At 47.1% G+C, this 27,127-nt stretch overlaps 1 protein-coding gene across 10 annotated transcripts; it reads right to left on the bottom strand.

The window, feature by feature from the left end:
* Positions 1-214: 214 nt before the first annotated feature.
* LOC129060534 (uncharacterized) lies at positions 215-23,889 on the bottom strand. 10 transcript variants are annotated; one of them, XM_054560063.1, is made up of 5 exons: positions 23,650-23,887; positions 18,278-18,423; positions 6,399-6,484; positions 6,259-6,304; positions 215-465 (listed from the first exon to the last, which is right to left on the bottom strand). In XM_054560063.1, exons 1-5 carry the CDS (start codon positions 23,712-23,714, stop codon positions 434-436), a joined length of 375 nt encoding a protein of 124 aa, XP_054416038.1. In that variant the 5' UTR covers positions 23,715-23,887; the 3' UTR covers positions 215-433. The 10 variants fall into 10 exon arrangements, 3 of the variants coding, with proteins under 3 accessions (XP_054416038.1, XP_054416037.1, XP_054416039.1); XR_008527350.1 differs by lacking the exons at positions 215-465; positions 23,650-23,887 and adding exons at positions 4,648-5,844; positions 20,243-20,325; XR_008527353.1 differs by lacking the exons at positions 215-465; positions 6,259-6,304; positions 6,399-6,484; positions 23,650-23,887 and adding exons at positions 9,656-10,990; positions 14,179-14,300; positions 20,243-20,325.
* Positions 23,890-27,127: the final 3,238 nt, after the last annotated feature.

Raw genomic sequence — 27,127 nt, 5'->3', positions numbered from 1 at the left:
CGTCTCTATGAAAGGAACAGAGTGGCTATTTATTATAATCATTTGCAGATAAGGACATGAGACAGAAAGACTAAATGACTTGTCTAAGATCACACAACACATTAGTTCCAATTAGGCACAGATTTCAGGTTTTCTATTTCCTGATCCTTTTCCTAATTCTGCCTCCCCCCACCCCCAGCTCCCAACAGGGCTAAATAAGTCATTCTCAAGAGTAGTTTCACTTGAATTTTAATCAGAAAACCTCTTTTACTTCCCAGACACAGTACTTTCTGGTTGCTCTGCAAGGAGGAGAGTGTCTGTGCTGGTGATCTAAGCTGCAGATCAGGCATCTAGATTTCACAGGCCATTTCAGACCCCTCCAGCAGGCCCACGAGCGGCACCCAGCAGCCAGAACGAGGTCCTCGCTCAAGGTCTCTACCGATTCCTTGTAGACTCAACTTCCGGCCCTGTGGCATAATCCAAGCCCTGCAGCAGAGAGAAAGGGGGTACATCCCTCCAACCCAGGCCCAGGACCTCCCCTCTCACCCACAGAAATGCACGTGAGTCCCAGCATCATTGCACTCGGGCCTCGGGCCAGTCCCTCTAGAGTTCTGCCTGTTATCCAAGGCCTCGACACCACAAAGCCGGGCTTCAGAGGCAGCCCAGCCTCGGTATGTTAGGCAGAAAACTGGAAATTGCGATACTTGCCTTCAGAGTAAATCTTTGGAAGCTGCAAATTATTTTTTCACTATGAAAAAGTTAACTTGTGGCCCGGCGAGGTGGCTCACACCTGTAATCCCAGCACTTTGGGAGGCTGAGGTAGGTGGATCATTTGAGGTCAGGAGTTCAAGGTCAGCCTGGCTGACCTGGAGAAACCCATTAGCCAGGCATGGTGGTGCTTGCCTGTAATCCCAGCTACTCGGGAGGCTGAGGCAGGAGAATCACTTAAGCCTGGGAGGTGGAGGTTGTGATGAGCCGAGATCGCGCCACTGCACTCCAGCCTGGTCGACAGAGTGAGACTCCATCAAAAAAAAAAATGAAGGAAGGAAGGAAGGAGGAGTGAATTTGTAAACTGAAGTCTGTGCTTGGGCAAGACCTCATATGCATGGCCTGTGCCTACCTTCTGAATCAGCAGGTGTCTCCCAGGAGCTCTGTGGGGGACACCTGACAATTCCTGTCATGGAGCTCCTAACCCAGAGACATAGAAACATTGAGAAGAGAGATGCACAATTTGGCTTTTCCTCAAGGCTGTGAATTTAGAGAAAGAAGCAAACCAAAGCCAGGAGGTCTCAGAACCCCTCATGGGAGACGTAGGCTCTGGGACTTGTGTGGCAGTAGATAAACACTGGCTCTGGGCCTGTGTCGACCAGGGTTCGAATCCTAGGTCTTTTCTCATGGTTTTGGCAGATTATCCTCTGGCAGAATCCACCCCATAAAGGGCTGTAAATGTTCCATCATGTTTTGCACATTTCATTAATTCTTAAGGCAGGCATTGATAGAAAAACAGAATGCAGACTGGCAGAATGAACGGGAGAGAGTAGCGAGAATGTTGTGATGGAGATTGAAAGTGTCTAGCAGACAGATTTGCCAAAACACTTGTGGAAAAAGAAACCAAGTTGGAAAATCAGGTGACCTGGCTGTGGAGAGGCCCTGAAGTCTGACTGGGGAGACTTCTTGCTATAGAAAGTCAGGAGCTAGAGAAGAGTTTTTGAAGATGGGCGTAAGCATCATGAATTAGGTTACTGCAGTCTACAAGAGTCACTGCAGGCTTTGCAATATGCTCAGGCTTTGCAGGTGTCGTTGAAGCATTTTCAGCGTGTACGCTGACTGATCACTTCAGATGGAGGCTTGTAACTCAGTTGTCTCACTTGTGCAGTCTCATGATAATACTTGCTAAAAATTCTGTCTCCAGTGTGCCATCTTTTCTTTATAATGGGCCCCTGCCCTAGCCCCATGAAAATCTTTATACCATTTGTGTGTGAATTTTCTCTCTCAACCATCAGTTACAGCCATTGCTAATTGGGCATCAGAGACCACAATCTAGCTGTTAGGAGAGCAGGTTCATAAAAAGAGGAGAGCAGGTTCATAATAAGAAGAGAGCAGGTTCAGAAGCAAACTTCCTGGGGTCACATCCTTTGTCCATCACTTACAAACTGAGGGCTGGGCTTGGACAAGTCAGTGGCCTCTCTCAGCATCCATTTCCTCATTTGTAAATGAGGGTCCTGACAGTGCCTCACCTGGGTTGTTGTAAGGATTGAAGCAGGTGGCACAGGTAACCCCACAGCCCCTGGCTGTCATCACCATTGTCATGAGTACCTTCAGGGTACCTTGGCCAGGCAGGGCTGGGCTTCCTAAAACTGCCTACTATTCATACAGTGGCAGAAGCCTAATTCCACCAAGGCTGAAATCAATCATTGTGTGAAGATTAGCAAATGCTGCTCTATTAATGATTTTTAACTATAATTTTCAATACACTTAGGGCTAGTGTGTACATCTAGAGTGAACCAATGAGCTGTTTTGGAGTGGTACAGATTCATACTAAAATTCAAAGATTCACAGTAAAAGTAGTAAAAGTCTGAATTTTTCTGTACCTTATTTTTTGTTGTTCAATTAAATGCCATATCTTCTACATCACCTGTTAGGGAATTTTTTCCTGGAATATTGAATGTTCTTTTTGGCAGAGAATCAATAAAATGTTTGGCATCTATGAATAAAGGGTGCATACGATGTACACCTTAGCTTCACTGCCTTTATGTATTGCGTCTGTGATCACCATTGTCTTAGCTGGGGATTACGACGCAAACATTCTAAACATTGAAGGATTACTCAGGATATCCACTGTTGTGCATATGCATATCGTGTGTAAAGCAACAGGCCTGAAGTTTGAGCAAATGTGCAATGTTAGATCCCTAACTGTGAAAACAGCACGCAGGTGTCCAGCCCACACCGAAAACCTTGAGCCCTGATCTGCTCCCAACCAATGGGGTGGCCGGGGGAGCTGTCTGGGGACTCTGGGCGCTGCAGGTTGACAATAACTTTCATCCACCTGTAATGATCTGGTTTGGTTATTGGCAATGGCCAGAACCATTGAAGAACAGCTCCTTATCTTCTTTCTTTGGTGAATATAGAGAGACCTATGACAAAATAAAGCTGTATATGACATTTTCTTTTGATACTTGAAAATAAAAATAGTTTGTGGTTCTGTTAAGATTTCTTGATCATATTGGGCAAAATACTACATTCAGTGAAGTTATTGTGTTGTGCTTGGTTCAGGCCCATGTTACCAAGAATTCCACTGTGGAGTCCAACATTCAAATTTCTGAGAGTGTGATTTTTTTTTTGGCTTGTCTTTTGGATATTAGAGATTTTCTGATGCCGAATGCTATAAATTCAGTCTCCAGTTGAAAATTTTTCTTCTTTGTAAATATTTGGTCATCAATGAAAAGAATCTGGAGCTTCGGGGACTTTAAATAAATTTCCCTAATTTATTCAACTTAACCCTAATTCCTGAGATGCTCTAGTGAGTGCTGCTCTAGTGAGTGCGGGTAATTTGGCCATGTCTTCTCTCATCTCTCTCTCCGGCACAAAGGGTACGTACAGTAAGTCGTCACTTAACTTCCCTGGGATCCAGACGGCAGTGTTTCCCAGAGAAAGGAAGAAGTGTTGAGTCTCAATGCCCTCTGGAACATTCTGGTTATTCATGAGTTAACTGACAGGTCCCATAAATAAATTATAGGTGCGTTTTTAGAGCACTTTGCTAAGAACAAGGATGGCAGAAAGGATCACAAGGCTGTCAAGTCACATTAAAGCTCGACTACTTGCCATCTCTGTGGGGAAAACGGACAAACTATACTTTTTGTCATGTATTAAAACCTATTTTACTGATTGGCTGCTTGGAAAAGAAATTTATCCATCACTGTTTCCTTCACTCGGAAGCAGCCTTCTCCCAACGGCTTGTTCTTCCTCTACTGTGTAGGGCTCAGTCAGGGACATATTTCACAGACATAAATATCATCCATTAGGGCCTTTAAAAGTGAAGATAATATCATTTTTAATGTGGATTCCATTATGGAGAAAGCTGCCCAGGATGGGGGTTCTGTCTCAGCGCCATCTGCTCGCCTCGGCTGGATTCTCGCTGCCGCTCCTAATGCGGATGCCCCACCCCTTGGAGCCCTAACCTTCAGGTCCCTCACTGTGGGAGCTGGGGTAGGAGTTTGGGCAATTGCACAAAGGAAGTGACTTAGGACATTACCGTCCAAGAAGAGGAGGAAAAAATCAATATCCATCACCATCAGATGGAAGCTTGTCACCATGGCTGTGAGGCAGGCCATTTTCCCTCAGCCCCCACTTCTCATTGCTGTGGGAAATAAACTCCCTTCCTGAGCCCATGGATGCCCCCAAATATCACAGATCCACCAGGTCTACATGAACCTCCCCTATCATCTTTTCTGCCTGTGTCTGAGGCTTTTTTCACTTGCAAATACGATAAGTATTTACCAAGCACCTACTCTCTCTCCGGCATTGTTCTCCAACCCTCACTCTATCGTTAGCTAAACCAGAACTTTTATCTGAGAAACTGTATTTTTTTCAGCTACCTCATACTGCATGTGTAGTCTGACATGTGATAGGGATGAATTTTTAAAACATTAAAATAAAAAAACACAAATTTTTAATGTATCCAACGTGGTCTACAATTCATTCATTCGATCTTTCATTTATTCCACAATATTTACAGTGTCTCCACTCTTTAAAAGCTTTTCTGCAGGAAAAAGTCTCCTTCAGATACTGATGTCAGGTCTGGGGTGGATCTGGGACCCTGGGAACTGTAGGATCATTTAGAACAGAGCGCTCAATAGGGTAGGAAGGGTCTAGGTAAGAAGTGGCCGTGGTCAAGAATTTAGCTCCTGGAAGCACAAATAGGGAGAGCATAAAAGGAACCTGAAAAGAGCTGATGGGTGTCAGAGTCCTAGACAGGTTGGATCTAAGACGCTCATTTACTGCACAGCCTGCGGCTGGGGAAGAGCAATGACCTGAGGCGCAAGAGGAGGGACAGATTGGGACTCCCAATCTGGGATCCTGGGTGATGCCAAACCAGGCCTGGAGTCTGGCTAAAAGTATAGAAAATTTCCCCAAAATATGGGCAAGAGGATCAGAAACCCACAAGCACTAGCCGAGTCCTGTGATGCTCCGGGAACTCGGCACAGCCAGGCTGGCGAGGGGGCTGAGCTCGCCTTCCCTTTTCTGTCTCTCCTCCAGCGATGTTCTCTTCCTCTTTTCCAGCCTTGGAAAATGAGAGGGTTGATTCCAAGAAAATGGAGATAGCAATCTGCATCAGACTTTGTTTTCGCCTCCGACCTTGGCCTTTCTCCAAAGATAAGGAAGAGAAGTTTCCCAAGAGCAATTCTCACCAAACAACCGGCCAAGCTGGAGATAATCCTGTCTGGTAACTTCCAGTTCTGGGCCCCTTCCCTTTGCCACCGATGCAGAAACGTGAAAACACCCGTGTCTGAAAGGGTGGATTTGAAATCTGGGAGTCCCCTGTTTATATTTTTGGGACCTGGGAAGATGTTGATCCCACTGGGGCTCTTTTTATGGTCAACCAAAAGGAAAAGCTTCACAAGCCTCAGCATGTGGCTGGATTAAAATGCTTCTCCACCGGAATCCGGTCAGGTCTTCCTGAGTGACATAGCTTACTGGTGCTTCCTGCCACGATCAAGAGTTAAGGTCACCATGAAGTGCCCATATTCTCCAACCTGGATCGGGGTTAAAGATCCATTCCTCAGGAAATCTCTCTCTTTCTGAAGAATCTTAAGGCCATTGCTTCTCTTCCAGAGGGTGGTACCCCGTGTTAGTTTAGGCTCTGTTCTGCAAGCCACAGGAATGAATTCTAACTTATTAAAAAATTGAGAAAATCAGAAAAACCAATGCTTGGGAAAGGGAGGGATTAGGGCAGCTCTAGGAATCTCTGCAGGGGGATCCTGTGGACTTCCCATTAGGTGCCACCATCAGATGTGTTGGCACTGACTGTCTTCTGTTTATTTGCACTCAATGTAAAAGTCCCATGAGAGAATTCTACTTCTTCATTTCCTCTGGTGCTCACCCAGTGGGCCTGCCACCTGATTGGGGAGGTAAGATGCTATGATCAACCCAGTGAGTTTCACATGCCTGCCCTGTGGCCAAGAGATAGGACTTGCTACCTGAATAGGGTCGGGAGGGGTTGCTAGGAAGACTAAAGACACAGCCATGGTATGGTCCACGGCTTGGCCACCTAGCACATACCACACTCTCTTCTTCGTGTTGATGTCCACGTCACCCCCACCTCCACCTGCAACGTAATGGAGTTCTGCTGCTACAACTGCAAATGTGCTCACTTTCTCACCCACGGGAGGAAAACCCAAGGTTATATACAACCCTCTCACCCACAGTTGGTGCCGTGGAGTCACAGCTCTCCAGGTGGACAATCTCGGCTGATGTGCATCCCATTGTGATCCTAGCAGGATCCTGCCTATGGAATACGTGGCACGTTTTGCCAACATCAATGCATTATATATATATGTATATATATATATGTATATATATATATGTACATACACACACACACGATGTATATATATTTATATAAAATTATGTATATATATGGGTTTTTTTGAGAGAGAGTCTTGCTCTGTCGCCCAAACTAGAGTGCAGTGGCACCATCTTTTTTCACTGCAGCCTCCGTCTCCCAGATTCAAGCAATTCTCTTGCCTCAGCCTCCTGAGTAGCTGGGATTACAGGCGTGTACCACCACGCCCAGCTAATTTTTGTATTTTCAGTAGAGACGGGGTTTCACCATATTGGTCAGGCTGGTCTTGAACTCCTGACCTCAAATGATCTCCCTGCCTTGGCCTCCCAAAGTGCTGGGATTACAGGTGTGAGCCACTGCACCCAGCCCAATACACAATATATTTTAAAATGGTAAGCAGAAAGAAGAAAAGAAGTACTTTTTAAATTATATGAAATAGCAAGGAAGGTAAAGCAAAATCAGGAAGCCTAGTGATGACAGCTGGCTTAGGCTACAGCCAGTATCAAGTGCATTCGTCCTTGTCCTTGGCTCTGTCTCTTTCCTCCTTCTGTGGACTGGGCCATTTTGCTTGGCGGGGGCTGCAGCATTTATTCCTACAGGGGCTGGGTCTTGGCCATTCTTCCTCAAGAGGGCTGCGGTGCTTTTCCACTGCTGTGATCATTGAACACGATACTCTAAGGAGAGACCTGCAAGAGTCGCCATATTTCACCATATACTTCCCATCGATTTTGATTCAGAAATTGTATGTCGCTTTGTTTGGTCAGGAATGAAATCACCCTGGTTAACCTTGCACCACATGCATCGTCCAGTGGCAGACTGAGGTCCCAATTCAGTGGGGAGAAAGAGTCGCATACCCTGGAAGATAATCTCTCTGTTGAACACCAAGCCGTCTGGAAAAGAGAGCTCATAATTCCAGGGCCGGGGGCACAATCCTGGAAGTTTTTTCAGTACTTAGCCATGAGACAACCATCGCCTCTTCCACCAACGTGACTTGTGACCAAAACAAGGCCAGAGGGGAGTAAAACCAGAACACTGGGGAGTCTTTCACTGGGGTGGCAGCCCCTCTGTTTAGTGACCTTCTCTTCCCTTTAATGGTAACCTTCAGGAAAGGAGGAATTTGATGCCAACTTCTCACCACTTGGAGAAGAAAATGGTTACCAATATGTTCCATCTCACTCAGAGCGTTTCCTCTTTAAAGCCTTCTTCAATTATGGAAAACAAAAAAAAAACAAAACAAAAGTACCTGTTTCTAGTTAAAGAAATTTCAAATACCATTGATCTGGCAGGAGAAGAATTTAGAGGCAGGGGTGAAGCTGGATGACACAGGCTGCCACTGTTTTGCCTCTGTCTGACTCCGGCTGGGCCTTCTCAGCTCTGTCTGTGTTGCTGTTTTTGCTGTTGTTATGATGTTAAACCGAGATCCACGCTGCATTGTGATTAGACAATGCAGGGGCAGTGAGTGAGGTGTATGTCTGAAGAGGTGAGTGGGGAAAGTACGTTTCATCCTTCCTCAAACAGTGTAGGGGACTTCTCACAAAAGAGCCCTGCTCCTGCATGTTGTCCTGCCGGTCATCACAGAAATCACAGATGTCTATGGCCATGACGATGACCATCTTTACACTCTCAGCACACGCCTGCATTCAGACAATTGCCTTGCACTTAGGAAGTAAATGCAGGCTGGGCGCAGTGGCTCACGCCTGTAATCTTAGCACTTTGGGAGGCCGAGTTGGGCAGATCACTTGAGGTGAGGAGTTCGAAACCAGCCTGGCCGCAGAGACGAAACCCTGTCTCTACTAAATATACAAACAAATTAGCTGGGCCTGGTGGCAGGCACCTGTAATACCAATTACTCAGGAGGCTGAGGCAGGAGAATTGCTTGAACCCAGGAGGCGGAGGTTAAAGTGAGCTGAGATCACACCACTGTACTCCAGCCTGGGCCACAGAGCCAGCCTCTGTCTCAAAATAAATAAATAAGATGCAGAGTAAAAAAAAAGAAATCAATACTCTATATAAGGCACATTAAAATGGAGCATTGGAGTAATGAAGACTCTTCTGTTAAGGAAAAAAGTAAATTTGGAACTGAATTATTGGGACTGAATAGCTGGAATGGTCTGATCCGCCAGACAATGTTCTCCCAGATAACTCTTCTCTCTGCTCGGACAGAAATGAGTGGGCCCAGTACCACAGAGGACCAGGCCAGAAGGCATCTGCCGTTTTCAGGTTCCACGTGGTAGAAAGAAGCTGTCATTAACGACCTTTGGAAATCTGTTTAAGTGGAGCTTCATTGTCCTCTGAGCTAGAACCTGAACCAAACTGGTTCCCTCCTTGCTTTGATTCCCATAAGTAATTTGAGCCCTTTCTCAGAGCCCAGGAAACCACTTTTCCACTGCCTCCTTATTCCTTCTAGGATTTCTGTGGCTTTTTATTAGTTTTAATTTGTGCAGTATTCTGAAACTTTGAAGCAATTTGAAACACGTTCTAGGTCTGCTGGAATTGACAGAGTAGGAAAATATGAAGTCAGGGATCCCCATAGGAGAAAGGGCTGGGAAGGCCAGTTGCGGTGGCTCACGCCTATAATTACAGCATTTTGGGAGGCCGTGGGGTGCGGATCACCTGAGGTCGGGAGTTCGAGACCAGCCTGATCAACATGGGGAAACCCTGTCTCTACTAAAAATACAAAATTAGCCAGGCGTGGTGGCACATGCCTGTAATCCCAGCTACTCAGGAGGCTGAGGCAGGAGAATCACTTGAACCTGGGAAGTGGAGGTTGCGGTGAGCTGAGATCGCGCCATTGCACTCCAGCCTGGGCAACAAGAGCAAAACTCCATCTCAAAAAAAAAAAAAAAAGAAAAGAAAAGAAAAGAAAACAAAGGGCTTGGGAACCAAGGCAGAGGCTATTAGGGGATCTTCCTGACACGACGCAGATTCTGCTTAGAAATGCAGGGAGAGACGAATGGCGCGCAGAGAGGGTAATGAGAACTGACAGGCTAGGCAGTGAACATACATGACACATTCTAACAGGAGAACCACTCAGGGTTGAATTCCACATGGACTGGGAACTATTTACAGAAACATTAAGCTGCATTGGTGGAAAGGACTTCTGAGGTCAAGTCGTATTAGGGAAATAAGAGCTTATTCAGCATTGACTCAGGGGCCTTCCCTTTCAGGTGTGCATGTGCCAGGGTGGATCTGTGTGGTTGGCCATTGGGTAAAGATGTAGTGTTCTTTGTTTAATGCCAGACTGAAGGCAGACTGGGGTCTGGGGGTGCAATAATGGTTAGAAGCACGGTGCTCAGGTGATGGAGGGCTCAGGCACTGAGATGGAGGGGTGATGGTGAGCGGTCCTGTGCTCAGATGTACAAGGTCATCATATACAGGTTGGGCATGGTCAGTCTGTCTTGGGCTGACTTAAACTTTGGTAGCCCTGATTTCACTCTTAACTAACTTTGGAGTTATCTTGCCCTATCAGGCACCCTGTAGTTCTACTGCTTCTTCAGGTACACAGATCTCTATAGATGGACTGTTTGAAAAAATTACCATGGGTTCCATTCACAAAATCCCATTGTTTTGAGATGGATAGGGGGTGAATGTGGGTTTGAGTCAGGAAAGCTTATAGGATGCAGTAAGGGCTGAGATGAATTTGACTGTGTGACTGCAGGTCAGCAGTGGATTCAAGAACCTTTGACTCAATGGATCTTTACATAAGGTATAAGGATTTCCACAGAAAAGACCTGGGTCTGCTCCTGAAGCCCCTCCCTCCTTGGGCAACAGGTCTCTCTTGAGCAGCCCAGCCTTCCCGGCCTCCCCCTTCCTCGGAGTGAGAGCAGTTGGGCTATGTAGGCCTCTGGAAATTGCCTTGTGTGTCCATGGACAAGATGGCTTGATGGGCCCGGGCCTTGACTGAGGCAGGGAGGATTTCTCACCAGTCTCCAGCTGTCATCCACCCCGAGCAGACATATCGTGAGCAAACCCAGACCCTGCAACAGGGCGGGCATCCTACTGGGGTGAGAGATGCCTCTCCTTGCCTATGTTTTGCTTCTCGCTTTGGGAGCTTGGCCTCATCGGTTTTGCAGCAAAGAGGCTCCCGTTTTCATCTCTTCTCCATGGAGTGAAGACATGATGGTGCCATGGTGAGGACATTGATACCTCCCGGGGTCCTGCTTCTCTCTCTCCAAATGCTCCCTTCGGGGCATCTTCCTGCCTGTTATTCCAAACCCACGAAGGTCAAGAGCTCAGAGAGACGTCTCTATGTGCCTGGCCTCTAAGCACCAGACAGCAGAAGGGAAGCTTCCCACAGCCAATGTCGTTGTCCAAGACGCCAAGTAGAGCTTTACATCCTGGGGATCAACGGAGGGCAAGTTAGGCGACGCTTTACTGAGCGGCCTGGAGACCTGCGTCGGAATCTCCCTTTGATCTTTCGGGGAGAACTGGTGTCGTGCTCTTCCCTTCCTGAGAATTGAACAAAGGCATTTGAGCATGGTATGTTTCACAGGGGAAAACAAAGACACGATTACAGACTGAAATGATCCTGGTAAACAATTATTTCATAGAATTATGAATATACAAAGATTTCCAACTCACCTCTCCTAAGACTATTAAAGTGCTGGAATTTTGAATAGTAAAACAGACAATGGGAGATATTCAGAAGTTCAAATAAATAAAAACAATCATTTTCCTTTGCAGCGGCAAATAGTTCAGTAAATATATGGGAACGGTGAGACACTCCCAGGAAAAACATTAATTAAGTAAATTCTATGGGGCTGGGGGTGGGGAAAGCAGACTCAGAGGAGGAAATCTGGGCCTCGGGGACACCTGACTCTTCTTTAAAGGCAACCCACCCCGCAGGCGGGACCAACAGGACTACGCCAGCCACAGCACCACTTTCATCTTAGAAGGTCCTGGGTTCCGCAGACCTCAGAGATCCAATGACACCGAAACTCAGAAGATGGCAGAACATTCTAGATGGGAGGGGTCTGTCAAGGGGGATAATCTTGTGTCATAAGCACCCAACTGTGGTTGGGGTTGGTCAGGGCTGTGCCAGGTGCAGAAGAGCCTATGGGGGTTGGGGCACTGCCTCAGATTTCTGTAGAACACGATCAGAATACATCCCCCTAACTTTTCTTATGTACAAAGCACTGTGCCCATGGAGGACAAACAAGAATTCCTGTTTTTTCAATTTAAGATGACATCTGCCTCTTCTTTCTTCTCATATTTGATGTTTGTCTTTTCTTTTTTTGTTAGCCCTGCCAAAGTGACTCTTCCCATCAAAAGCCAGATCCTGGGCTTCCGTCCTCTAGAAACCCCTTCCTCAGGCTGGAACCTGGCTTGCTGTTTGGAGATAAGTTGCTGATGACTAACTAATGGCCATACATTTTTCCCTTGCACATAGCACCATCTCATTCGCGGGAGCGTGCTGAGGGTCAGTAAGGAGAGGACTGGGCTGGAGCCTGCAGCCTCTGCAGGTGTGGGAACTCCCTCAGACACCTCCTCGCAGATGTGGGCCTGGCAGATGTGGCTCAGACATCTATGGTAGCCACATATGCTGTTTTACTTGTTTGTACTTTGACTCTTTTAAGCGACATCTTAGACAATTAGAAGCTACCTGTCACAAAACGCTCATTGCAGTAATCTGCCAGCCGGCGGATTTTGTTTTGGAGTCAATGAGATGATGGAGAACCTTGTGGCCATCTCTTTCCTGGAGCGGAGCCGACATTCCATAAATTCATCAGCATTTTGACCCAGTGAGTTTTTACTCCCATGATGGTAATGCTTCCCTCTCCCTCTTTCCACTTTCTGGTTGATAAGACCCTAAAAGTTCTTACTGGAATCTGCCGCTGAAGATTCCAACAAGATTTAAGCCTTGATGGATCTGAGCTTCTGAAAAGCAGGCATCCCTGTCGTTTGAGACACACTGGGAGCCTGGAGTCTGGCATCTCATGTGTGCTCCGTGGGCCTGCACTATCTGGAGCCCAAAGTACAGTCAGAGACCAGGTGAGGCTCCTTGGGGAATTCCAGAAACTCCCTTTGGTCTCACCAGAGGTGAGGCTGGGTCTGCTGAGTAGAGGTATGGGACGAATTATTAACAAATGTTTGTTGACGACCTGAGTGACAAGCTCTCTCATCATCCTGCAGCAGGCAGTGGTGTGGTGTGCAGAGCCACCTTGGACTGGCTCCTGACACCCAGTGGGGACATACACTCTAGAACGTTTACACCACAGGAATCAGCAATGTGCTACAAACCAGGGGGCTTTCTCCCGTCGAGAGAGCTGTCACCAGCACAGCACTGCGACTCTCAGAGATAGAGTCAGGGTGGAGTTCAGAGCTCAGGTCAAATGAAGCCGGCCCCTCCGGACTCTAGCAGAGGGGGTCGTTGGGATGCTCCAAAGGGCGTGGTCTGATCTAGGCAACATCCGTGTAAAAACAAGTTGTGTAATAACAGGCCTCCAGCTTATTTCTTAAATCTCAGCATCTCTTTAAGCCAGCTTCCTGAAGGTGTTAACTTCAGGATAAAAGGTGAGGGAAAAAAGTGCAGCCTTTCATCTTTTGCCTGTCAGAAGTCCTACATTCCCTCTGTGAATTAATATGTCCATGTTTGTTTTTGCTCTTTGGCCTTAAATGCATAACAAATATTTTCTAGAGACAAACCAATAGGAAAGGATTTAGAATACTGTTTGTTTTAGAACCAGGTAGCACTCAAGGACAAATAGACGTAGTGTTCCCATATATTCTTGGGAAATTCTTAGGGTTACTTAACATCCTCTAGTTACAGTTAATTAAAGCCAAATAATTCTGAACCTTCTTCCTAAATTATCTGGATATTTCAAATACACACAGTATTTGGATCTAAGCTATGTGGTACAATTCACTGGCCCACATTATTTTTCTTGTGAAGAATTAGTAAATGAACCACATGTGGATCTTTTGTGCTTTACTAGTCCTTCTATGTAATACTCTTGACTAACTTCCCACAAGACAAAAGCTTTCTGAGTCAATCTTAGTCCCCAGAGACTTGCTGTCTTGTTTTTGATTCTCCTTGTAACAATTTGGGGTTGGCTAATGGAAAACCCACTATTCTTGATTTCTGACTCCCCAGCTCACCAGCATATCAAAATAGGCCTGCACAAATAAATGTCACCATGGGGCCAGTTGCTGGCACCAAAACAGAGCCACTTGGCCATCAAGAGTCAGACCCGAGCCCCCGCTCCCCTTGCTCAGCTAGCCGGGAAACTGCAGGACACCTACCCTGTGCTGCCCCCTGAGCCAAATGGCCACGCTCCCCACTGCCCTGCTCTTCTCCAACAAGCTATGTGGAGAGGGGTGGCTGCACTCTACCTTGTCTTTAAGGAAACATTTTGATGCTTTCTCCTTAGGAAGATTAATACATGAGGCCACGGAGTACATGAGGCCATTCAGCACAAGTCCTGAAGTGGGATCAAAATGAAGTGTTTGTGGGCTGCAGTGATCTGAGGCAAAGCAAGGGTTTCCCCCAGGCCAGAGAGATGGTCCTCAGGGTGGGTGCTGCTCCCTTGACACTGCAGTGACCTGGACAGTGGCACTCCTGGGCAAGGCGATGGAACCTGCTGTCAATACTCAGGTACAAAGGACAATAGTCATCGAAATGGGGGGGACTCACTCACCTACAAGCAAGCTCTAATACACAGCTTCAGAGAAGAAGAAATCCAAGGATGCACTTGCAGTTCTCTGTGATCCTCTTTCCCCAACAAAGGAGAGTAAAGTACAGGAACAGCAGCCCTGGCCCCTGGAAAAGAGCCTAGGGCAGCAACTACAGATTCATGTGGATCAGCTGCAGAAAAGGAAAGGGTCGGGGATGTGTCACCCACAGCCAGGAGTCACCTGAACTACAGCTCAGATGTGGAGACCCAGGTGGAATCACATTGCTGTGGCTGGGGACAATTTATTGGCCATATGACAGCACTCAGTTTGATAAGTCACTTGGCATTCTTTATAGGATTCAGTACGCCATCCTCATGCTGCCAAAATAGATTAGGACAGAATCTCAAATGACATCAATTCCCTGCTATCCCCCAAGAGGTAGCAGGAAGGACGAGGAGTGCGACATCTGCCTGATAGCTCACTGCAGCGAAGCAGGAGTGAGACACAGATGCGCCTTGAGGATGAAATGTGTTGAATTTGTCCACACACCAAATGAGGGCTCAAGGCGAAGATTTAGGGACCTCTTTCGTGAAATGGGAGGAGCACTCACCTGATGTTATTAGGAGCCAACATTTTATAAAGGACCTAGTATCTTCTATAGGTGCCATAGATAGAAATTAAAGTTCTGTTACATTTCTTCGTCTGGTCTTTTTGGCTCTGCACTTTCTGAAACAGTGGCTCTTGAATTTAGCTTGCAACAAATTACCGGAAGAGCTTGTTAAAAGTATAGATACACAGGACACATCATCAAAGAAACTGACTCCATAGGTCTGGGTGGCACAGAACTCTTCACCGTTGTGGGGCTCTCAGTGAGTTTGGAGACCACCCTTTGAGAAACCCAGCTCAAACACAGGGATCTGAATGGGATGCTTCAGGGAGATGTCACAGGGCAGGCTCCCCAGGAACCAGCTCCGGAAGGGAGCCTGGTGGCTAGGAGATGGTCCACACCTGCAGGTGGGGCAGAGGGAGAAGGTGAGCGGCCTCATGGGCCCCCAGGGAAACTAAAGGCTGGAGGGCCCTTCCGAGGTGTCCAGAGCTGTGGAGCAAGGGCTGGGTAGTACGAAGACCCCAAATGGACTGATCTAGGATGTAGGCAGCTCCTGGAACTGTGGCCTTGAGTGAGGCAGTTTTGTTCTTCACCTGAGACAATTCCCAGAGGTGACTGTGAGGACTCAAGGAGCAGGGACTCCCATGGCTGGGGACACAGCACTTCACCCCAGGGCAGGGGTATCGTCGAGGTACTCTCAGTGAGGCTGTATGTGGAGGCACTGCCTCTGTCGGGTGTTCTCCCCACTAGGCCTGTCTGCCTTCCCCTCTGTCTCACTCTCCCTCCTCTTCCCTTCCTTCCTTCTCTTCAGCTTCTTTCTCTCTTTTCTCCCTAGTCTTCTAGACTCACATTTTCTTAATTTAAAATTAACCCCTTACCTTTTGTTCAGAGTTCCTCTTTGCACCATCTTCTTCTCTTGACGGCTGCAAATAAACATCCTTATCTCTCCTATGGTTTCCTCGAGCTATGAGTGATGTGTAAATTCCTTATCACTGATCATACAATGCCATAGTGCAATCATTTATTTATTTGTCTCTGGTAGGGTCCTGTTTTCTCCAGGAAAGGACGTATGCTCATTAAAATCCAGACTTAAATTCTGTATTAGGAAATCTAAAGCCTGCTCCCTTTAAGAATAAGCCAAGAATACCTGCTCCCCTGAACTGGCGCAGGACTTGGGCTGACCCGGGCAAGGCCCACCCATGTGGAGCAGGTGAACTGAGGACACCTGGGGGCAGCTCCCCTTGGCTCCTTGTGGTCCCGGGAGATCGCATTGGCACCTGTGTTTAATGAGTCACCTTATGGTAAGTCTAGCTTGAGTCATTGACAGAAATAATCTAACAAAGCATATGTGGATCTCATTAAGCAGAGGGGAGCCCTGATGGGCACTTTCGGGGAGGCTGAGAACGCGTGAATCACAGGCATGCCAAGGAAGAAGATGCAGACTCAAAGCAGAATAAAGGCAGTGACTTGTGCTGGGAAAGAGTCCCTCCCGTTCTGACTTTTCTCAGGGCATACGCCTGAGGCACCCCCCTAGTGTCCTCCACTGTCACTTTATTCTGTTCCGTCGTTCGGTCAACACAGCGTTGGAGCCCTTACTGTGATGTAGGCACTGTTCCAGGGGCTGCAAATCCGGAGGCTTCGGCACAGAGAGACTGCACCTGGGCCCAGGGATGAAGGTGGAGATGGCCCCACATGTGACCCTGTGGCTTGTGCAGAGCTCCTGCGGCAGGATTACTGGAGGAACACCTGGAGAGAGGGCTCAGGGCCCAAGCCATCACAGCTGCTTCTACTTTTTATAGTTTTCCCTAAACTGAGAGCATCCTAGGGATGAAGATAGAGTGGTTCTCACTGATATGTTTATTCTACAGATGGGGAAACACAGGCACTGGAGCTTAAGGGACTTCCTCATCACACAATTCTTTCCTACTAGGGCCGAGACAGATGTCATCATGGGTGGCATGGTGTCCCCCACAACTCTCTGCTACCTTCCTACTTAGAGATTGGAAATTCAACCTCCAGCAGTTGTTGGTGAGACAGGTCATTCCTGGGACCACAGTAGGCTTGGGTCAAAGTCAAGTTCCTACAGGAGACAGCTTGTAAGTAACTTAACTCATACAACCCTGACGGCACTTGGCATTTGCAAACTTGTGTTGTTATTATTATTATTTCTTCTTTATAAGGGTGTCCTGTATCCTAAGCTATGTCCTGAGTCCGAGGGGGGAGATGCTTTATGTTTCGACTCCTATCAAGGTTAGCACCTTCTAAGGAGTGGGTGTGCAGTGCCGATGTCCAGGCATAACTTCTGAGAGCTGAGTTGACTTGTTTCAAATCCATTCGCACAGGACGTGCCCAATGTTGTTAATGACTGTAGCACAGGGAGCGCTGCTCAGAGATCACCACACACAGCTGGAAGCAGAGCTCAGTGATACCAGGAGGAGGCCGTAAGCCAGAGAAGGCAGGTGGCCTTGAGAAGCTGGGAGGGGCAAGGAGACTTCTGCCCTGGAACCCCCAGGAACCAGTCCTGCAGCCCATATTAGACCTCCGGCCTCCAGAACTGTAGGATAAGAGACTTGTGTGGTCTTAAGCCACGAAACGTAATTCGTTACAGCAGCCGCGAGAAGCAAATATGCCATCCGTTTTAACAGAGCACGAATCATATGAAGAACCCGTTTTATTTTACAATACAGTGATCCCAGTGTTTCCGTAGTTTCTTGTAAATCACACCGCCTTCCCTGGCTGGGAAAATGGGTAGATGCTTAGATTTGGGGCCATCATTGGAAAGTGTAGGTGGATTTTATTTTTAGTTCGGGGTGGTCATGTTGCCTACAGAACCATTTAGAAGAGAAAGAAAGAGAAGCTAAGAAAAAAATGAAAATAGGAAGAAAGGAGCAGGAGAAAGAAAGAGGAAATGAAGAGAGGTGGGGAGAGAACCTGAAAATGAAGGGCCTTGGTGTGAAACAAGCGGGAGGAAAGCTTCCTTGTCCTCTGAGCGTTTGCTGATGCAGGCCGCGGTTCCCCACACTGGCCGAGGCCACACCATGTCGTGATGGCAAGTGTGGCCTTTGCAGCATGACCAAAACCTCAGACCAACACTGGACTCAGTTTCCTCCTCTATAAAATGGATCTAGTGACAGTGTATATCTCGTAGGCTTGCTGTGAGTATGAACAGCACTTAGTGGTGTGACTGGCACATAGTAAGTCAGTGGAAAACGTTGGCTATTACTTATTTAAAACAAACAAACAAACGAACAAAAAATCATGAGCTGTGATGACATTTGACTGTGCTGAGAGATTTTTGCAAAGAAGATCCTTGTAGAAGGTGGACCCACCCCAGCACCAAGGAGTATAGACCATCAGATGTAAGGAGACACGGCGCACATTCCAGCCTGGAAAGGGGCTATTCTCTTGTCACACACTTTGAATAGGTTTCAGATGAAAAAACCAAACAGCAAAGAAGCAGTGGAATGGGCATGCATTCGTGTGAGTGAGTGTGTGAGGGTGCATGCTTGACTTACTGTGGTTTCCAAAATGCCTTGTAGCAGACGCTTTACCCGTCCAATAGACAGCTTCGGCTTTGGTTTTGGTCAAACTCACCACGCTGCAAACATCTACTCCTGCTGTATTTACTCTTTCACTCTTTCCAATCCTCTGTTCATGTTGGCTGCAAGATAACACAAAAGGTTAAGTTTACAGTGATCCACAGTCGTAAAGTACTGTGCCAAAGTAACAAGATTAATACCTTTTTGACAGAGTTTAATAATATGGTTTTATAATATTTAATTTTGTTCAGCAAATATCTCTCAGTAGGAAGCCTTTTTTCCTTTACTTACCTAACATTGTTGCTTTAAAACAATTTAATTCCTATTAATTGTTTGTTCCTGGCACAAAGAACTTATTATGTAGACATGTTGTGATCTGATTCTTATAGGCCTTTGAGGGATGGATTAACTTCAAGTTAATTTGGACATCCAAACAATTTTGACAGGCAGAGCTGTCAGCCTACTGCAAATAAGGGTTGTTAGATCTGGGTGTATCTTATTTTATGGATAACTGACAGAGAGAAACATATTGTTTTGCTTCAAACAACAGGGGTTCTTTCCAGTTGGGTTTTCCGGGCATTGGAGGTGGGCATCATTAGCCCTGTTTCCTTGTCTCCCCTGTCGGTTTCTGAATACAGCTCACACCTAACTGCCCCAATTACCTCTCTAACCCCCCAAACAGCGATTTACCATCCATTAGGAAATTCCTAGTGGAGTCTTCTTGCTAATATCCTAGTGACAAAACCAATAAAAATAAATTGGTTCTGTGGAATATACTCTGATGAGGCTACAGTTCTCTTCCTACAGTGAGAAGGGGGAGGAATTCAACTTGCCCCAAAGGGCATTGTCAGCAGTTGCAAACAGCCTCTCGTAAGTGTGTAAAATGACTTTTTTGAATGATCTACACCGTGTCCTCAGAACCATTATACTTAAGGGAAAAAACGGACTCTGGACCCGTGGCTGCCTGGCGTCCTCACTCCCGCCCTAGCTCTGACACCCGCAGTGGCACTCTGTGGCTCCCCGGGGCATGGCAGGAAATAGATGCCTTACACAGCTGGCAGGAGGGGCAGCCCTGGAGACCAACAGGGAGGTGCCTGAGACCCGGCCATGGCTCTGCACTAGTAACGCTGAACCTGGTAATCAGATGGGACCTGGCTCTGCCTGTCTCTCCCTGCTCATCTTTGCTCCCCAAATCCTTTTCAACATGTAGCCCCATTGCAGAGGCCCAGCTGCGGTCATTTCAGAGGAAAACTCCAGTGAAGATATCAGGGTTAGGGAAAAAAGAGCAGAAAGAGGCCAACAGGATTTCTGAGTGACAAGACTCTAAGATTTAACTGCACTTCTAAACAGGGTGTAGGAGCACGCAGTGACCATACATCACTTTTAAATGTGTATAATAGCAGCTTATGTTGAACTCTTCCTATGAGGTACTGGCACAGTGCAGAAGGTTTCATACACATCATCTCTGTCTCCCTCAAAAAACACTATGGTTTACATTCTATTATTATCCACATTTAATTGAAGGGGCAATTTAAAAAGATCACATGAGTAGTCAGTGAGAGAACTAGTTTTTACGTGAGATATGTTTATTCCAAGAAGAATAAGTACGGAAAAGAAATGAGTAAACACATCTAGCAGTCTCTGCATGTGAGCTCCAGCCTTTGGAGGAGATCGCTGGGTCACCGTGGAGGGGATGCTGCCTGTCCCACCCAGATCCTCCAAGCAAGATACTCATCTCCAGCCTGTGGAGTCCTAGAGCTCCCCTTCTCCAGGAATTGTCCCCCAATGAAGGAGATGACTTGCCAGGGTTAGGGCCTCTCCCCAGGGGCACCCACATTCACTGACCTACTGCTACAGGGATTCAAGGCCCCATCCCACCCGGATTTGGAATAACTCTGTAGCGGGTCAACTTCTCTCTCGGCCCAGTTCTGCTTCTCTTACCTTTTTATAGGTGCTATTCCCAAGAGCTCTCCCACACCCCTGCACACCCATCTCCATCTCAGAGTCTGTTTCCTGGGGAATCTGACTGAACAATTCATGGGCGGGGCAGTCGTAGGTCACAGACTCTAAACTGGGATTTTGGAATTGGATCTCCTGCTGGCCAGCTGGAAGTGAGAATGTACCATTGGTGGTGGATGAGGTGCTGATGGCCCTGACATGCAGGGGGGCATTGCTAAAACTGCACCAGCATGAACTGGGGCGATGCACCATGGAAGAGAACCATACGTGCCACATCTCAGGCGTGTGAGAGGTGCTGGGGCAGGAGTAATGGTAAGGGGCATGGAATTGGATGACTTCTGCTGGGAGTCACAGAGGTATCAGAGGCAGCCAACGAAAGCCTGGAGGTGCAGTGTGAGTGCTGCAAGGCCTCCTGGGAAGCACACAGAGTGATAGGGTTTGGCTGTGTCCCCACACAAATCTCATCTTGAATTGTAGCTCCCATAATTCCCACATGTCACAGGTGGGACCTGGTGGGAGGTAATTTAATCACAGGGTGGGTCTTTCCCATGCTGTTCTTGTGATAGCGAATAAGTTTCATAAGATCTGATGGTTTTATAAAGGGCAGTTCCTCTACACGCACCCTCTTGCCAGTTCCCCTACACATACCCTCTTGCCTGCCTCCATGTAAGATGTGCTTTTGCTCCTCCTTAGCTTTCCACCATGATTGTGAGGCCTCACCAGTCATGTGGAACTGTGAGTCCATTAAACCTCTTTCCTTTTATTTATTTATTTAATTTATTATTATTATACTTTAGGTTTTAGGGTACATGTGCGCAATGTGCAGGTTAGTTACATATGTATACATGTGCCATGCTGGTGTGCTGCACCCACTAACTCTTCATCTAGCATTAGGTATATTTCCCAATGCTATCCCTCCCCCTCCCCCCACCCCACAACAGTCCCTAGAGTGTGATTTTCCCCTTCCTGTGTCCATGTGTTCTCATTGTTCAATTCCCACCGATGAGTGAGAATATGCGGTGTTTGGTTTTTTGTTCTTGCGATAGTTTACTGAGAATGATGATTTCCAATTTCATCCATGTCCCTACAAATGACATGAACTCATCATTTTTTTATAGCTGCATAGTATTCCATGGTGTATATGTGCCACATTTTCTTAATCCAGTCTATCATAGTTGGACATTTGGGTTGGTTCCAAGTCTTTGCTATTGTGAATAATGCTGCAATAAACATACGTGTGCATGTGTCTTTATAGCAGCATGATTTATAGTCCTTTGGGTATATACCCAGTAATGGGATGGCTGGGTCAAATGGTAAACCTCTTTCCTTTATAAGTTACCCAGTCTTTATTAGCAGCGTGAGAACAGACTAATATAGAGAATCTCATCTCCCTCCAATTGCACAGCATCCCCTAGGAACCCTCCCTCTTTTTCTCCTAGGCCCTGGACCAGTAGCTAGGATCTGGGCTCAGCATATCCTGGCCGTGAAGGTTCTGGGCCTCGGAAGGGAAGAAGCGCATGACCCAGCAGCACAGCCGAGAGCTGAGTCAGCAGGGCCAACAGAGGCTGGAAGAGATGTGGACATGGATCCCTGGGGGCCGGATCAAAGGGAAATTCAGGATCTGAAGTTGGGCAAGGAAGAGTCTGGCAAAGATAAACCATGTTGATAAACCCCTCCCTGCACTGATCAAAAAATAAATTCCCAGGATCAGGAATAAAAGAAAGATTATCGCTACAGATCCTAGGGAATTAAGGGGATAAAGAGGGAATATTATGAAAAGGTTTATGCCAACAAACTTAACAACACTTAGATGGTAGGAACAAGTTCCCTGAAAAACTATAAATGCCCATAGGGAATGTATTGGGGAGCGGACGTAGGAATCTCCGAGAAGCTCCTTGGTGACCGTTCTCAGTAGGTCTGCCCTGGCAGAAAGAAGCCCATCATGGAGCTAGACGTGCTGATAGCAACGATGCAACCAGGAGCAACAGAGGCCAAACGGCAGCACTCAGGCATTTTTGTTACTAGCGGCCCATTTGGAGGGGTAGCTCAGGGCCTGAACTACAGAGAGTGGTTTTAGAGAAACATGTACATTTTCAAAGAAATGTAGTATTTAAGGCTGGGTGTGGTGGCTCGTGCCTTAAATCCCAGCACTTTGGGAGGCAGAGACAGGAGGATCACCCGAGGTCAGGAGTCTGAGACCAGCCTGGCCAACATGGGGAAACCCCATTCCTACTAAAAATACAAATATTAGCCGGGCATGGTGGCAGGCACCTGTAATCCCAGCTACTCGGGAGGCTGAGGCAGGAGAATCGCTTGAACCTGGGAGGTGGAGCTTGCAGTGAGCTGAGATTGCACCACTGCACTCCAGCCTGGGCAACAAGAGTGAAACTCCATCTCAAAAATAAAAAATAAAAAAAAAGAGTATTTAAATAGAAAATAAATGGGGAGCCAAGGAGGTGCCACACAGTTTGTGCTATCAGAAGAAATCCAGGGTGGCTGGGTGCAGGTCCTCCAAGCAAGCATCATAGCTTCTCTCCTCATTTCTGGGCCTGAGCCCATGGACAGAAGAAGAGGGTGGGGTCCCTGAAAGAGGCCTCCCGTAACCCAGCAGATGTTCCTAACAATGATTCCAACACATCCCATAGGGCTCTGCAGCCATTTGCCCAGGCGGTCACACCCTGAGGAAAGAGGAATAGCAAGGATGTGACAACTTCCAGCGGGCACAGCCAGGGGAGATGTTTTGCCCCCAGGGACTGAAGCGTCATCTGTGTTAGAATAGGGGGTGGAGATCAGGCAACACGTGGCGTCCTGGCCGAGGACTGGCTCACCTGGACCCCGGGTCCACAGGCCTGCCTCAAAGACATATTCCCAGCCCCAATGTACAAGGGGACCAGGCACAGTTGGCCATTTCGCTTCCCCTCTAAGGAACTTCAAGTGGAAGACTCAAAAATGTCCAATGACCCCCTGACCCCGGCCATGCAGTAAATAAAGACAGTATCGTTTCCCAGTGGAGATGGTGAAAATCAGTGCCACTCGTAAAGATGGCAAGGTTGAGAGCATAGTGGCCCCAGCCTATCTCCATTTAATTCCCCAGTCCCTTCCCTGCAAAACCAGACAGAGGCTGGAAGCTGACAGTAGACGACCCTGACCACAGGCCTGGCTGAATAGTGGCCCCATTGCAGCTCCTGGGCCACAGGCGGTATCATGACAAGATAAAGGGTGCAAAAATTTCCATGCCTGCTGCAGCGTAAAATGTTAGGCAGTTCAATGGCCAAGGACATGCTGAGTGTCCCATTTAAAGTAAAGAATAAACACTCCATCCTGCCACAAGGAAGCAGGTGCAGTGCGTAGTAGGCCTCCTTGGATTCCACAGGCAGCATAGACTGTACCTGTGAGCGGTGCTCCCCCCACCAGTTTTCTGTGGATCCCAGAGCAGGAAACAGCTATTCCACATGCCCAGGCTGTGGCACAAGCAACCCAGCACTTGGCAGCTCCCATGGCATTAGAGATGTCATTGCTGGGAGAAGATGCAATGGGAGAATCTCAGGCAATCCTCTAGGATTCCAAGAAGGCCATGCCCTCTGCAGCAGAGAATTACATGCCTGTTGACAAACAGCTCCTGGTGTTCTACTTGGTTCCAGTGGAAACAGAGCACCTGGCCATGACACAGAGTGACCTCACAGAGACAACTGCAGGTCACAGACCCACCAGATCAAAGATTCGCATGAGCCCAGCAATCCATCATGTGGATTGTGCATATGAAGAACCACAGGGCACAAGCAGGCTGCACAGGCAGGGAGCCAGGGTCCTGGGACTTTCGAGACTGTTCCAACACCACCACTCCCTCATCCCATGCTTAGCGCCACGTGGAGGGTCACGTACAACCAGCTGGTGGGGAGGAAACGCCTGAGCACTCGCTTTATGAATGAGTTGCTTTGATCCCAATATGTAGGTTCCACCCAAAAGTATCCGAGCACTGCACTTGGGTCTTCTGCCTGAGTGATGTTGCATGATCTGGCCAGGAATGTCCTCCCAGTGGGCGAGGCTGCAGGGAGTCCATGGCCGTCCACTTGATGTGGAACAAGAAGTGGCTCAAAGTAAGAATAAATTTTGAGAAAATGAAAAGACACTGGGCAATGGCAAACAGTCTGGCTGGCTAGTCAGGGGCTTGGAAGGGGAGAAGCCGGAATACTGGGGACAAGGAAATCTTGGCTTGTGGCTGGACATATGGAGTGGGCACAAAGTGCAAGTATCTTTGTGTGGAATATTAGTATTCAACAAACAACACCCATCAGGGAAGAGGTACTAAAACCTAAAGAAGACACAAAACCACAATGCTGGCCCAATGGCACCTGAACAGGGGAATGCTATTGGCAAGGGTGGGAGTCATGCATGGGCCCCAGGCTTCTAGTACAGCCAACACACCACATCAGCAACAGAAACCCATGCTTCACCCCCCAAAAAGGCTCCATATCTTGAGGACACTTACCAGCCACTCAGTGGCAAGTTGACTGCACTGGATTCCTTCTGGAGGAGAGGGGCAGTTATTCATCTGGACTGGGATGGACACACATTACAGATATAGGATAAGACTGCCTTCTCTACCTGCAGGCTAACATAAGGCTGGATCCGCTAACACAAAACATGCCATCATATCTCCTTGGATGAAAGCCACATCTCACCAAAGAAAGTCGGCGGGAGGCACAAGATCATGGCAGCCACTGGTCCATCCCAGTGCCATCAACCTGATGGAGAACTCGTTGGCTTGAAGATGAATCCCTGGGGCATCTGTTGGAACTCTGCCCAGCTTTGATGGTAAATGGGCAAGCACAGCAGTTACATCCTAAGAAGAGCATGATTATCACAGGTGGGAATATGGTTTTCTCCACATCGATAAGCCACCCAGGGCAGCAGGGGTGCTGGCCAGGGCTGAGGGCTGCCATGCGTGTGTGGAGTTGCCTCAAGACCACTGCAGTAGCAAAGGTCAGAACTTCTGGGGGCTGATTCTTGGTGAACCTATCTTATGATACATGATTGGAGCTGCTTTTGAAAAATTAGAAATACCATTTCTGGAATTGTTATTTTATTTATTTATTTATTTATTTATTTATTTATTTATTTATTTGAGATGGAGTGTCTCTGTCACCCAGAGCTGGAGTGCAGTGGTGTGATCTTGGCTCACTGCAACCTCTGCCTCTCGGGTTCAAGTGATTCTCCTGCTTCAGCCTCTGGAGAAGCTGGGACTACAGGCGCCTGCCACCATGCCCGGCCAATTTTTGTATTTTTAATAGAGACAGGGTTTCACCATGTTGGTCAGGCTGGTCTTGAATCCCTGACGTCAGGTGATCCACCTGCCTCGGCTTCCCAAAGTGCTGGGATTACAGGATGATTTTATTTTTGGTTTATTATAGGCAAACCTCAAAATTCCTGACTGTGTCTCTGCCCAGATACTTAATCTGTAAATCTGAGTAGAGAAGTTCCTGGCCCTAAGTCTTTTTCCTGGGAAACTCCCAACTTACCTAGAATATCCACTGGACAGACTCTTGTCTCAATTCCTGTGTTGTTCATCCCGGACACACTAATATTCACACAATTTGGATTCATTCATTCACCAACTTAAAGCAGCAAAGGTGCTCGCTGCAGCTGAGTGACGAACGGGACGATTGGCACCAGAGGCATAAGCCAAGCAATTCTTTCTTCTCTTGGGGCACAAAAAGTAAGTTGCGACCTCCAATGGCCATCCATTTGATAATTAACATAGTCAGAACTATGCGATTTAAAAATATGGCTACGCCACTAATTGTGTAACATTAGCTAACAACACCACTGGTAATGCAACTACGATGATCTATAACACAGAAGACCTCGTATGGAGTCGCATTTTATGGTTGATGAAAGGCTTTTAAATAATTATCTCCATGGTTTTCAAAATGTACCCCTGAATATCCAAGGGGTGAATATGCAGGAGAGTCTTGGAGTTTGGAAGTGTGGGTGGACTACAGGGACAGGTTCCGAGGATTCCACCTTAAATCTACCTGAGTGTCTCTGCTATTACCTGCTTCCTATGTGGGGATTCCTTATAAGATTTCCTCTAAAGAGAGCCAGTTTCCTGATGACTCCAACATTCAAGATTTTGGGTGGACTGAGCATGAAACTTCTACCACTGCCAGGGCCCAGGGTGGGATATGAGCCCCTTTTGTCTAAAGAGTCTCTTGAGTGTTCTGTCCCCCAAGTGACTTCTGAAAGTTCTAGTGTTTTTCAGTGAATGTGAACAACGACTTTGCCAAAAATCTTTCATGATATCCTTGCACAGCTAGGTTTTATGTGGCCATTATCTCTGATGCTGCATTGTGGGCATGTGTGCCCTCGATTGCTGAAGCAGGAGACACAGCCAGTGGGGTGAGTGGAGGAGAATGTGGTTCAGCAAAGTGACATTTACAGGGATCTTACAGGGAGTTTTTGGAATTGTATAATATCTTGTTGCTTAAATCAAACTCCTTTATTTTTCATAGAAAATACCACATGCATTGAAGAAAATTCTATCACTGGATAGTTTTTAGCAGTGACTATTAATTAGAAGTGGTTATTATTGCAGTAATGCCTCTAAGCACATAAATGCTCTTTGTTAGTAATATTAATAATAGTCCTAATAGTATCAATCATCCATTCAGTGCTTAGATGTGCCAGGCACTGTTCTAACTGCCACTTTATAATAATTTAATCTTCATGGCAGCTCTCTGAGATAAGTGCTATTAAAAGTGCTATGTTGTAGGTAAGGAAACTGAGGCATGGGAGTAATTGCCTGAAGACACAGGGCTAGGAAGTGGTAGAGTCTGGAACCGACTCCAGGTGGTCTGACTAGACTCT

The sequence above is a fragment of the Pongo abelii genome, chromosome 6 (genome assembly GCF_028885655.2).
Source record: "Pongo abelii isolate AG06213 chromosome 6, NHGRI_mPonAbe1-v2.0_pri, whole genome shotgun sequence".
NCBI classification, from domain to species: Eukaryota; Metazoa; Chordata; class Mammalia; order Primates; family Hominidae; genus Pongo; species Pongo abelii.
This window is presented reverse-complemented; position numbering and strand designations above follow the sequence as displayed.